Genomic DNA, 12,652 nt, shown 5'->3' with positions numbered 1-12,652 from the left:
GTTCTTAAGACGAACAACATGTGCTAGGTCAACATCCAAGACTGCTATAACATGAAATATATGGCAGAATGCAGGTAAAACAGAGCAGGAGACATACAATTCTCCCCCAAGGTGTTCAGTCACAAATTTAATTAACACATTTTTTTTAACGAGCGTCATCAGCATGTCCTCTGGAATGATGGCTGAAGCATGAAGAGGCATATGACTCTTTAGCACATCTGGCACGTAAATATCTTGCGATGCCGGCTACAACAGTGTCATGTGAATGCCTGTTCTCACTTTCAGGTGATATTGTAATTAAGAAGTGGGCAGCAATATCTCCGGTAAATGTAAATAAACTTGTTTCTCTTAGCGATTGGCTGAACAAGAAGTAGGACTGAGTGGACTTGTAGGCTCTAAAGTTTTACATTGTTTTGTTTTTGAGTGCAGTTATGTAACAAAAAAAGCTACATTTGTAAGTTGCACTTTCATGATAAAGAGATTGCACTACAGTACTTGTATGAGGTGAACTGAAAAATACTATTTCTTTTATCATTTTTACAGTGCAAATATTTGTAATAAAAATAATATAAAGTGATTACACTTTGTATTCAGTGTTGTAATTGAAATTGATATATTTGAAAATATAGAAAAACATCCAAAAATATTTAATAAATTTCAATTGGTTCTATTGTTTAATAGTGCGATTAAGTTTTTTAATCACGATTAATTTTTTTGAGTTAATTGCATGAATTAACTGCGATTAATCAACAGCCTTAGCTCAAACACATCGACTATCATGTGCAGTTTCAGCAGTCACTTGATGACAAGCTTTTTTCATAACCACCAATCTCTGGCAACCCAAGAGAAAAAAGGAACTACAAAGATGTGATTATTGATAGTTAAATCAGTGCTGGGGCCAAAGAAAAGGGTACACCAGGATTGGTTCGGCTAAAACAATGAGGACATTTCCAAACTCCAAAGTGACAAGCAGAATGATCTCACTTCCATCTCAAAGAAAGATAGGTTTAAGTACCTACAGAGCAAGACCCAGTCTGAACTGAGGAGAATGCAGGATGAGTGGTGGGAGAGGAAAGCTGCAGAAGTTCAGCCTCACGTGGAGTCCTAGTAACATGCATTAAGCCACTACGTAACAGTTACACACTTGTCTTTTTACTCTCCCTTTCCCTAGCAAATAGCAGGGAATTTAACACCAGTGCAAGCTGCAACGTACCTGCAAAGTACCTATCCAAATCATTAGTTAAAATATGGCCTGTCACCCTGGCAGATGCTGCTATTTGAACGTGGTGATTTCCCCAAGATCATGTTCTATTACCTCTGAAAACCATTCAGTCCCATGGTACCTTACTGCAAGTGCAGGAGTTCCCACCCCTGCACACACACCGCATCTTGGCTGAATTCCTATACAGGCCACTGATTTGGGCCTGTGTAATTTTTCTATCATTTCAACTTTGTAAGAAAAACCTTTATTAGATTCTTCCCACCCTTACTCTTATGTGGAGTCAGACTAACCCATGAAGGTGTAGACACAAGTTAGAGATGGTGGGGAGTCAGCACCTCCTGGCACAGGGGCTGGAACTATGAGTGCTGGGGTGCTGCCACACCCCCTTACGTGCAGTAGTAATAACAACCCAAATACAGGGTTTCTGCCGTCAGCACCCCCACTATAAAAATTGTTCCAGCACCACGGCCTCTGGGAGGCACTTAAGGGGAGAGCACACCCTGCACGTGCCCTTACAGAGTAAAGCATGTGCCGCCCACACAGCAAGCCAGCTTTGCCTCCCATGACAGGCCCTGCCTCCTCCCAGCCCCATTTGGGCTGTCCCATGTCCCTGGGAGTAGGTCCTTAACAGAACAGAACACAGGAGCTTCAGTTTTGTCCCTGTATGGGAGAAGACATGCTGGATTGGGGGTGAAGCTGCTTGAAGCCAACCCACACAACTTGTATGATCAATGGGGGTGGGGGGGGGAGGAGTTGCATCATAGTCCATAGTGTGCTGGAGGGAAATACCAGTCATAGAATCATAGAATACCAGGGTTGGAGGGGACCTCAGGAGGTCATCTAGTCCAACCCCCTGCTCAAAGTAGGACCAATCCCCAGACAGATATTTTCCCCAGATCCCTAAATGGGATCAAGGATTGAACTCACAACCTTGGGTTTAGCAGGCCAATGCTCAAACCACTGAGCTATCTTCCCCCCTCCATGGCATCCCTGGGTGGGCTCAAACCCCCATCCTTTCAGTTAACAGCCGAATGCGCTGACCCCTTACAGGGATAGCCACATTACAGCAGTATTGCAGGGCTCCTCTCTCTGCAAGTGTTGGGATTTGTGTGTGAATGAAAGGTGTTTGGCCCATATCCTCCAAGGTATTTAAGTACCTAACTCCCATTGATGTCTTTGGGAGTTAGGCACCTAAACACCTTTGATGACCTGAGACTATAGGTCATACATTTCATAATGTCCAAATCATGAGTGCTATAGCATATCTGCTGGTAAAACAACAATGACACTAGAAGGATTAACATGTGAAACCATACAGACGCTGATAAACTCTCAGGAAAAATGCATATTTTTTAGCATTAACTGCTGCTATAAAGCAGGGAAACTGGAATTTGGTATCCACAAAGCACAGGTGAAAAAAATACATCCTGGAAATCTCAAAGGATACGCTACAGGCACTACAACGGCAAAGAACTAGCCACACATTTACTCCAAGTGTAGCGCCTTGATATTTGATTCTTCTATCTTCCTAATTTTTATTCATACACTTGACTTTGTTCATATTATGGGTTCAGTTTGTGTTACTCTAAGGAAGTTCCAGTACAATACTTTTCAGAGTAATATCCTATCAAGGCACTATAAGTATGAAATGTCATAGTCACATAGCTGCTGTCTGTACAATGCACATTAGGAACATGTTCCTGCTAATGTAAATGCTTTATAAATAGAAAAGAAAAAAAAGCAACCTCAGAAACAGATTAACCATCCTTAAACTATAAGAGTAACAAGTTTTATATAGTACATGACATTAACAGTTGATGAAGAAAGTGCATTTCAAATGATGCAAAACAGTAAATTAAGATCTAATATATTTATGGATGGCAACAGTATCAACAGGTTTAAGAACAAAATGTGTTGGGGGGAAAATCTTGAGTGCAGTACAAACAGAAAATCCCTACAGTATGTCATATACATATGGACCATTGGCAAGGAACCACACAGAAAACATACATCCACTGGGAATCAAGAAGTGGTGGAAAGGCCAGATGCAAAAAAGGTTTTCAGATTTAGCAGATAAAAGTAAATGTCTTCTGCCTTTCATTTTAAAGAGGACGTACACAGTCAAAGAGAATATTACAGATTACTCCAAGAAAGAATAATGATAGTATACTAGATAGAATTGTATATTGCAGGCCCCAATGCCAAAGAAATTCTTTTCATAGCAACACTGTGAAAATTGCATACTTTTTGCATGCTAGGGAATTTATACTTGGTCCATAACTTAAAATTGGGATGTAGCTAGCCAGCCTGCTGGGATGCTGTGAAACTTTGCAAAAATAATATTGAGGTCATTTTGATACAAGATCCCTATTTACAGTTTCAGCAGAAACATATTCTTAAATAGACAACTGTGTACATACTGAACAGAATCAAAGGCCAGTAAAAAGTAACTGGTGCTCAAAAGAACATTGAAAAATTAGATTACACAGCTTGGCAATTTATTCTGATAATGGCCAATTCACCCCCTGCAGTATGTGTAAAGGTCAACACACTAATTCTATGGCTCACAGAGAACAAACGAAGTATTGGTTTCATTCCTTTAGCATCATTTAAAATGTACTCTTTATAAGAAGACTATAACTAAGACTATAGAGCAAAGATAAAACATTAAGTAGAACTGGACGGTGAATGATGAGCTAGAGGCAAAAGGATATATGAGCATTTCTTTGGAGATTTACCTTTTTATTCCTTCTCCCCCTGCCCAAGGGCTCTGTATCAGGCCAACCAGTCCTTTCAGCCAAGGGAAGTTGGCTGGGGTGGTGTCTCTCTCACATTACGAAGGTCTGGTCTATACATAGGTTTTACACTAATTTAAACAAATTGGCGTACAAACTGATTTTGTTAAGTTCATACAACTTTTGTGTGTAGACAAGGCCACAATCCCTTTGTGATTGTGTTCAATACAAATAACTGAGCATCAAAGAAGGGAGGCAACGGATTCATAGTGACATTCACATATTTTCAATACCTGGTAAGTGTTTGGGTTGGCAGCTAACTCCACTGTGCCTGAGGGGTTTCTATTTAATTGTTGACAGTTAGGCTTTTAGAACTCTGCAGACTCTCTACTGGATTTATTTTGGGGCCAAAGTAAAATATAGTCATGTTCCTAGTCTGAGCAGCATGGAGAATCTGTGTGGTTCAGAGAGTAAATAAAAAGAGTGTACATCTACACAGAGACTTTAACCAACACATAACATTCAACCTGTCATTTTGACAATAGGCTCACAAAACAAAAGCAGTGGAGCCCTTCATTTAGTGAGATCAGGGGTGGGAGAAAAGTTATGTCCCACTCTGAAGATTTATGATTTCTTTGTTCTGGAGGCTCTGTCCCTTCAGAAGCTCCAGCATGGCAGCTCTTCTCAATCTTAGCTCACATTGGGGAAACTGGAAAGCCAGCTAGTACCCCTTCCTTCTACAGCAAGTAAGAGCATATGTCACATCACTAAGGCTACTTAAGACAGCTGCTAAGCTGTGGTTATCACAATGCTGGGAACTGGCTCTGCCATGCTTACCTGCAAAGACAACTTCATTTTTAAACAGCTGTAGTTGTATATTTCTAAAATCAATATGTCCAGCTAGCCTTCTAGGTATTTATAGTGCACAAATTACTGAGATCTCTAGATGTCAAAACCAAGGTATATGCACTAGAGGGACTCAGAAGATCTTGACAAAATGGACTTGTCCTTGACATATTAGTTTACCTCCATAACTTTCTGTTAATTAAAGTTACATACACCAGGGAATACAGCCGGTTTTTGTTCCTTTCTATGTTATTCAGCAAGTTGATGATCAAAAGTAGGCAGTAAATATCAGTAAACTGAAAAAATATCTTAACTGGTTGTTCAAGGAAAATTTTTATCACCCCCTGCTACACTATGCATCTGGCAACTTTATGGTGGGTACAAAATTTCTGGAATGGAGAACACTGTCATTATTGAACAAGTTGAACAAAAATGCTGAATAGTGTCAATGTTTCATTCAAACGGTAGGAAGGGAATAAGCCAGCCTACACACACAGCATTCTAACGGCCAATACTATACAGACAGATGAGGGCAAAAACATACTTCTAATACCATCAGTCTAGGATTCCTGGCACCACAATGATCATATCTCCTTCAGCTCTTGAGGCAATATTTCTGTGCTGTATGTCGGCTGTTGCCAGAATGCAAGTAAACTTCATAACTGACTGCCACTTATACCATTCACGGGAGCAGTAAGTTAGCTGTTGGCTTACACTCTATGAAGTCCAGTATCAAAGTAAGAAAGCATAACTTCAGCATTTGGTAATCATAGCATTCCTTATTCTCCTGCTTTCACTGAAAGTAAACAGGTTAAATTTCTTTGATGTAGCTATACTTTTAAATACAGTTTTTAAAGAAAACAAATTTGAAAGAATTGCCATGCTTACCATCCTTTTCCTTCCTCCATAAACTGTATATTACAATATAGCTGAAACTATAGGAGTTAATTCCCTACAGTAGGTTATATTAAATGGCACGTATAAAGCATTTTAAGGCAGCGGAACATTTTAGGAATAGCTCAGGTGATGAAAAAGGCTAATATAGTACTAATCATATAGTATTTGAATTCAGAAAAAATATGCCCAGCTATATTGACCCTAGCATCATAAGGGTTGAAAAACCAAACAAGTATGCCATCAAGCATGTCTGAGGAATCCACTGAGCTAGCCTGCTTCTGATACATATTGTGCAAGCCCTTGACGCTGCAATTATAGTCAAAAAAGTGTATTCACTACACCTGTGAAACTATATAAAAGATATACAAAATATAAATGTCATCAGGACTTTATATTTTCAAAAATTTTAAATAAACACAAAGTATATATAGGCATATATGTTGTAATTTCAGTGTCAACACTAGCACAGAGTTTGTCTCTTCTAAATACATACCTGTATACTTCCTATTCCAACACATGCACCTACAAACACATGATCATGCATACAGCTTTACTTTCTGCTGTTTGCAGAAAAGTCAGAATATACAGAACTATACATTGTATCAACTCAAACCAAGGAGGATGTCATTCAAAAGTAATTCTTTGTGAGCCATTTAAGAAAGAAAGAGAGAGAAAAAGAAAACAAGGGGTATAATTATTTCATCAATAAAAACACTGAAGACTGCGATGATGATCTAAGATTGAAAATGTTTTGCCCAGTAAGTCAAGTGACAGGATTACTCTTGGATGATATACAACAGTGTAGAACTGGTTGCTATCACAATCACAGAACACACAGGTATAAAGAGGCGCAGAGCTTTCACATTTCACATCATCAAATTCATCCTTGAGTTCAGACTACTGCCGTCTCTGACTGAAGTGAGAGAGAATAACTGTGTGTGGTCATTCTCACAGCAGGTGGTGCTGAAGGTGATCTGGATGCCCACCTGGAAGGTAAGCGTCGATTTGCTGGTCGCGCTGGCCGGGAGAAGCCTTTCCCAGTTGAACATTTATCTGGCACAGATATCTAGAACACAAATGAAACTACTTGCCTTAACAAGTTATAACACAGTCGTTCATGGAATGTAAAAGGAATGAAGTGGCATACCTCAGAACAGGTGGTCTTGGGCTATTAAAAGGACCTGAGGATGTATTTACATAGCAATGTATAAAATGCAAAAGAACAGACACTTCTATATATAGGAATTCTTACATTAGTTGCAGCATGAGATATGTTGACATGGATGCTAGATACAAGGGAAGATATAAGATTTTAACCCATATGCAAAGCATAAATTAATTGATCCTGCAGGCACTTTTTCATTTTTGGAACTTATGTGGATGAACTTTTATGCTGGTTCATAAACATAACTCAATAGACAACAATACACTGAAACAGGATTCCATGTACCTTTCCGGTGTCGTTTGATGGATCCTATTGTAACAGCCAAGGCTCATTATATAAGACTGTATTTCCATTACTGTTACGTGAAGATGTTTGCACCTCATAAATTGTTAATAATGATTATTTATTAATATAGTGTCATAGCTGCAGAGTTTCACAAACACATGAAAGACAACAGTCCAGATTCTGTTCTTTGTTTCAGTGGTGTAAATACAGAGTAGTTATCATAGATGTGATTCTTCAGTGCATTGTGCCATGTGTGGTTCTTTATACCTTTGCAAAGTGAGTGCAGGTGGGTTTAAAATGCTGCCAGACTGATTAGTTAGTATTTTACACCCACTTTACATGGGCATAAATGACTACACTAGGAGCAAGACAGCGGAGAGTCAGGCCCATTGGCTTTAGTAGAGTTACTCTGGATTTATGCCAGTAAAAATAAAATCAAACTGGCTCATTGTTCTTGCTCCAAATATTCACTGAGGAAATTTCCTATCAGATTTGCAAAGAGCAAAAAAATCAGAAGCGTCTCCTTTTTTTTTTTTTTGCCTATGGTAGAATGAAGTTGTTTCTACTGAAAACTAGCTGCACACCACAGGCGCGGGAACTAGGGGTTCAGGGGGTGTTGCAGCACCCCCAAGTTTTACACGGGGTTCCAGCTGCCTTCCCCACTCCGGGGTCCCGGCTGCCAGCTCTGTGTCCGGGCTCTGCTGCCACCATCCCCGAAGTCCTGGCTGCCAGCCCCATGCGTGGGGCTCTGCTCCTGGTCCTACTCCCACCCCCAGCTGTGGCCCCAGCCTCAGCCCCTTTACCCAGGTCCCCCACTCCCGGAGACAAAGCCCTGCTCCCAGCCCCAGCTCTGGACAGAGGTAAGGGGTTGGCTTTCAGCACCCCACTATTAGAAAAGTGTTCCAACTGCTGCACACTGGTGAAGCTGACCCAAAAACCCCCAAACCAACAAAAACACCCTTATGTTAGGCTCAGACCTTGGTCAGAAGAAAATCTATAGGATCAAATTCTCAGCTGTTAAAATCAATGTGGCTCCACTGAAGTCAATGGAATTGTGCCAATTATACCAGTTGACGATCTGACATACTTTTTTTCCCCTATGGGGTTTCACAGCTCCAAGTGAGTCTACCCCATTTCTGTGAGGAGCTAATGAGGGTATCATAGAAGTTACTAGGGACAGCAAGGGTCATCTAGTCTAACCCCCTGCCAAGATGCAGGATTTGTTGTGTCTAAACCATTCAAGACAGATGGCTCTATCCAGCCTCCTTTTGAAAACCTCCAGTGAAGGAGCTTCCACAACCTCCAGTCTGTTCCATTGTCCTACTGTTCTTACAGTTAGGAAGCTTTTCCTGAGCTTTAATGTAAATCTGCTGTGCTGTAGTTTGAACCCACTGCCTCTTGTCCTGCCCTCTGTGGCAAAAGGGAACAACTTTTCTCCATCTTTTTGATGGCAGCTTTTCAAAAGTAGCTGAAGACCGCTATCATATCCCCCCTTAATCTCCTCTTTTCCAACCTCAGCATACCCAGTTCCTTCAGCCTTTGCTCATATGGCTGGCATTCCATCCCTTCTATCATCTTTGTCACTCACCTCTGGATCCTTTCCAGTTTCTCTACATCCTTTCCTTTGCGTGCTTCCAGCCAGCAGTCTGCTGGAAGAATGTGTGAGAATGCTCCATTACTGGAAACTTATAGAAACCCCAGCATGGCACCTTCAGGAGACAAGCAACAGCCATCATTCTGGAGACTGCTCTCTCAGCCCCTGTAGGTTTTGCCATGGGAGGCTGGGTTAAAGTCCTTTTAATAGGTTTTTGAAAAGAGTCATTGGAGGGATGGTGTGGGGGGGGGGGGGGGAAGGGGGGGAATGGGCCAGACTCTGATGTCAGTTATAGCAGTGCAAAGCTCAAGTAACTACACTGAGGTTAAACTCCAGATTTACCCTAGTGTAACTGAGATCAGAATCTGGTCCCACAGGACTCCTATCTTTCACTGATGTAGCTCCATTACCTTCCATGGAATCACTCCTGATTCACACAAGTGTAAGTGAGATAAGGATCACACCCAAAGTGTCTAATATTACATAAACAGATATTTTGGACAGTCCCATTTAAGTGGCTTGTTTCTGAAGTTGGGTATAAATCTTACCTCTGGTAACTTCTGTCTCTCTTTGCCTTGTTTGACTTGCTTCCCAACACACCTGGATGAATTCCTCTGAAACTCTTGCTTTCCTTGCTCTATCTGGAGCATTTCTAAATACTGACTCAATGTCTCACAACTCCCATCTGTGAACTCAGAATCTGACTGTGTCCACTTATCTTTGCAGCATTTAGAATTATACAAAGAAGTCACTGTTGATTTTTCATAGTTTTTCAAAAGTTTTTCAACAACTCCATAGTTTGACCTTGAGTCAGCTGAACGTGGGCGACCAGATAAATTAATTGGTCTCCAATCATGCTCATGAAGCATATGCCGGTAGCCACTGGTGCTTAGAAGTCCAGTTATTTGCTTTTGTTGCCCTGTTGTTCTGGCAGTTTTGGTTGGATTGCAGGGTTCCTGTTTCTTTGCTGCAGAGAGTCTGGGATTTGAAACATAAGATGCATTTACAGTTTCTGTTCTGTTAACCATACAGTCACACCCTGGGCCATAGTGTTTATGATCTCCAGTTGGTGTTTGAAGCTTCTGATTTTCTTGCAAAGATTTGTTGCATTTATCTGTATGAAATACAGTCCTGTTAAATTCATCAATCTTTGCTGCCAACATTTCATTTCTTTGGGTCTTCTTTGGCAGCATTGCAGGGTCACGGGAGTCATTACCATAATGTAGAACATTAGGAGAGTTAGGACAATGTCTCCTGTGCACATTCTCTGTTTGCACCATATTTCCATCTGAACAGCTTTTCTGGGCAGACAATGAGGAAGATCCATTCTGAGTACCTTTTCCAAGCTTGCCCACATCACATGACCATGTGTTGTGACAAAAATCTGCTGCTACACTGCACTCAGAGACTCTCTCTTTTTTGGCTATAGGTACTGAAGCAGTTACCTCTGCACCACCTTTCACAGACTTCCCTTCATTTGCATGTACCACTGGAGCTTCATTCTGTTTTGCAAGAGAAGGATTAATACATTTCCTTCCATTCCTATCCTCCTGAACCTTACAGTTGCTTCTGCTGCCTGAATCTTTTACGGGTACTTCAGAGACGTGTACAGCTGCAGAAAGTGAGCTTGTCAGATGTCGAGAAGTGCTCCGTGGAGGAACTGGGGGGGCTTCTTTTTTTGGCCAGGGCATGAAGTCTCTTCCTCTATCACCAGTAAGAGAGCTACAAGGCAAATCTTTCAAACCCCTGTTGGCACTCATCAAGTTCTTCCTGTTATTTTGTCCTTCTGTTTCAAAGGAGAGAGAAGAAATTTGTGGTTCATTGCTGGACATGCGGTTCATCTCAGGCATAATAACTGTGTTTTGGGTATCTTCAAATTCTTCCAGAAAAGGAAGTGACTTCATTCTGTACATAAAAGAAGAGGCGTTTTTAGTGACAAGTGATGAGGATGTTCGTCCTAAGAAGTCATCTGGGGAAAAGGAAGAGAAGGCTTAACCCGTAGACATGTAACAGAGCACAAGGGCACAGCCTGACCTGTAAGCAGAACAAAGGGTTAACCCCAGCACAGCTTCCCACTCCCAGTACACAGGCACCCAGAAGAAGGTCTTTAAGATTGGCTGTTTGAAAAAATGTTGGGGGCAATTCCACTGCTATGTACATAGGGAAGAAGTCCCATCCTATGATGGAAGAGTTTGAAGGAACCTCAGCAAAGGGAATCTTGCAGTGTATTCCTCCCCTCCATCCCCCCACCTAGGTCCCTCTAGGAAGGAGGACGGGCCCTCTAATTTGTATTGAGTTCAGTGGGAATTGGCATGAGTATTGGAGTGAGGAGAGCCTCTGCATGTAGTCATTAGCTGGTTCAAATGTCTTAATATTCAAGGTGAGAGCACAAATGTGTCATTTATGGTTCATGCAATAATCACATTTTCCAGCACACATTCACAAAGTGTACACCATTTCCTTCACAATTATTGATGCTAAAGTAATCATACACTGTGGAAAAGACTGTGGGCTGCCCATGCATGGATGTGCTGGGGGAAGACTCCAAGGAGCCCCTCTGTACTTCCTGAACCTCTCAGCAAGAGCCTGGCACAATGTGCATATATTCCTACAAGGCGACAGGTGTTAGCTGCCTAGAAAATGACAGGGTGAGGTCAGGTCTATACTCATCAGAGTTTGCTGAGCATGGTGAGGGAAACACAATGCATCCTCTCCAAGAGTGGTGTAGCTGCCACACAAGTGTGGGCTTCCCAGGAGCCCCAAGGAGGAATTCTGGCAGAATCAGCCTAAACCTTTTGGGTACTCGGCTGCCATGTAGCCCCACTGAACCCCTGCCTAACAGCCTGTCACACCAAGGGCACAATCTAGCCCTCTGTGCATTTTATGTACATCCCTGTGTAAGGAGAGGTCCCTAGCAGTATTTCCCCATGAGGAACCCAAGGGCACTATGTTTGCAGTGGATGGGGTGTTGGTGGAGGGGAAAAATGATTTGCTACTGTTCTTTTCCGCATGTAGCTTACTTCTCCCTGATGTGGCCAGCCATCTCCGTGTGTGTGTGTGTGTGTGTGTGTAAAGTGGGGGGGAGGGGGAGGGAAGTCACTCCCTGCCCCCTTGCTCCCTGTAGGGAGTATCTGGTGCAAATCCCCTGCAGTCCCTCCAGTATCCAGTGCTGAGATCTAGGCAACCCTAACATGACACAGAGTGGGGACAGAAATCTTTTGTCCTGTTTACTCCACTACTGTGTTAGGGCTAGGCACAATCTAGCCCTATGTAAATACAGATATCAGTTTATATATTTTGGAAGCACACTGCATTTTCTGCAACTAAAATATGAGTTTGAAACTAAAATATTTTGGTTTTCACTGGGATTCCTTACACTGAGCACTGAGAAACTGAGCACTGAGCCCTATCCAGCTCCTGACCAATTCAATTACAAATTTCCCTTTCACTTGAATGGGCTCAGGAATAGGCCCATTGTTGCCTTTCTTCCCCTAACATAAATAGGCCAAACGTGTTTTTACCTTCTATGGTTGGGCTTCTTTCGAATTTCCTCTTGATAGCTGCATAACTCTTCACTAACTTTCGCCAGTTCTTTAAGAGCCTTTACAAATATAAATAATGTTACCTTAGCATGAACAATAATCTCCAGAATTGTTTTACACCCAATGATGATTTACACAGGAGAGTCCTGTGCAGAAGGGAGTAGCACAGAAAGGTCTCCACATTATGGACCAAGGTAAATAGCATGCCACTAGTATATTTAACAAAAGCTTATAGACTCAACAGTAATAAACTGAGGGGAAAGGGGAAACATTCCCTGGCTGGGAAGTTGTTGCATCCTGAGACCAGTAGCGTAGCTAGGGGGTGCAGGGGAAGCAGCCGCTTCCCCTCAGCATATTTTCTAAAAG

The 12,652-nt window shown here is 41.8% G+C and overlaps 1 protein-coding gene across 2 annotated transcripts in view; it reads right to left on the bottom strand.

The window, feature by feature from the left end:
- Positions 1 to 2,979: 2,979 nt before the first annotated feature.
- Positions 2,980 to 12,652, bottom strand: part of SOGA3 (SOGA family member 3) — a 77,523-nt gene continuing 67,850 nt past the window's right edge. For both annotated transcript variants that reach the window (XM_054023226.1, XM_054023225.1), the window contains exons 10-12: positions 12,266 to 12,345; positions 9,293 to 10,649; positions 2,980 to 6,766 (exon numbers count right to left, since the gene is read on the bottom strand). In XM_054023226.1, coding sequence (XP_053879201.1) covers positions 6,593 to 6,766; positions 9,293 to 10,649; positions 12,266 to 12,345 — 1,611 coding nt within the window. In that variant the 3' untranslated portion in view covers positions 2,980 to 6,592. The remainder of the gene's footprint in view (positions 6,767 to 9,292; positions 10,650 to 12,265; positions 12,346 to 12,652) is intronic.

Source organism: Malaclemys terrapin, chromosome 3 (assembly GCF_027887155.1).
Source record: "Malaclemys terrapin pileata isolate rMalTer1 chromosome 3, rMalTer1.hap1, whole genome shotgun sequence".
Taxonomy (NCBI): Eukaryota; Metazoa; Chordata; order Testudines; family Emydidae; genus Malaclemys; species Malaclemys terrapin.
This window is presented reverse-complemented; position numbering and strand designations above follow the sequence as displayed.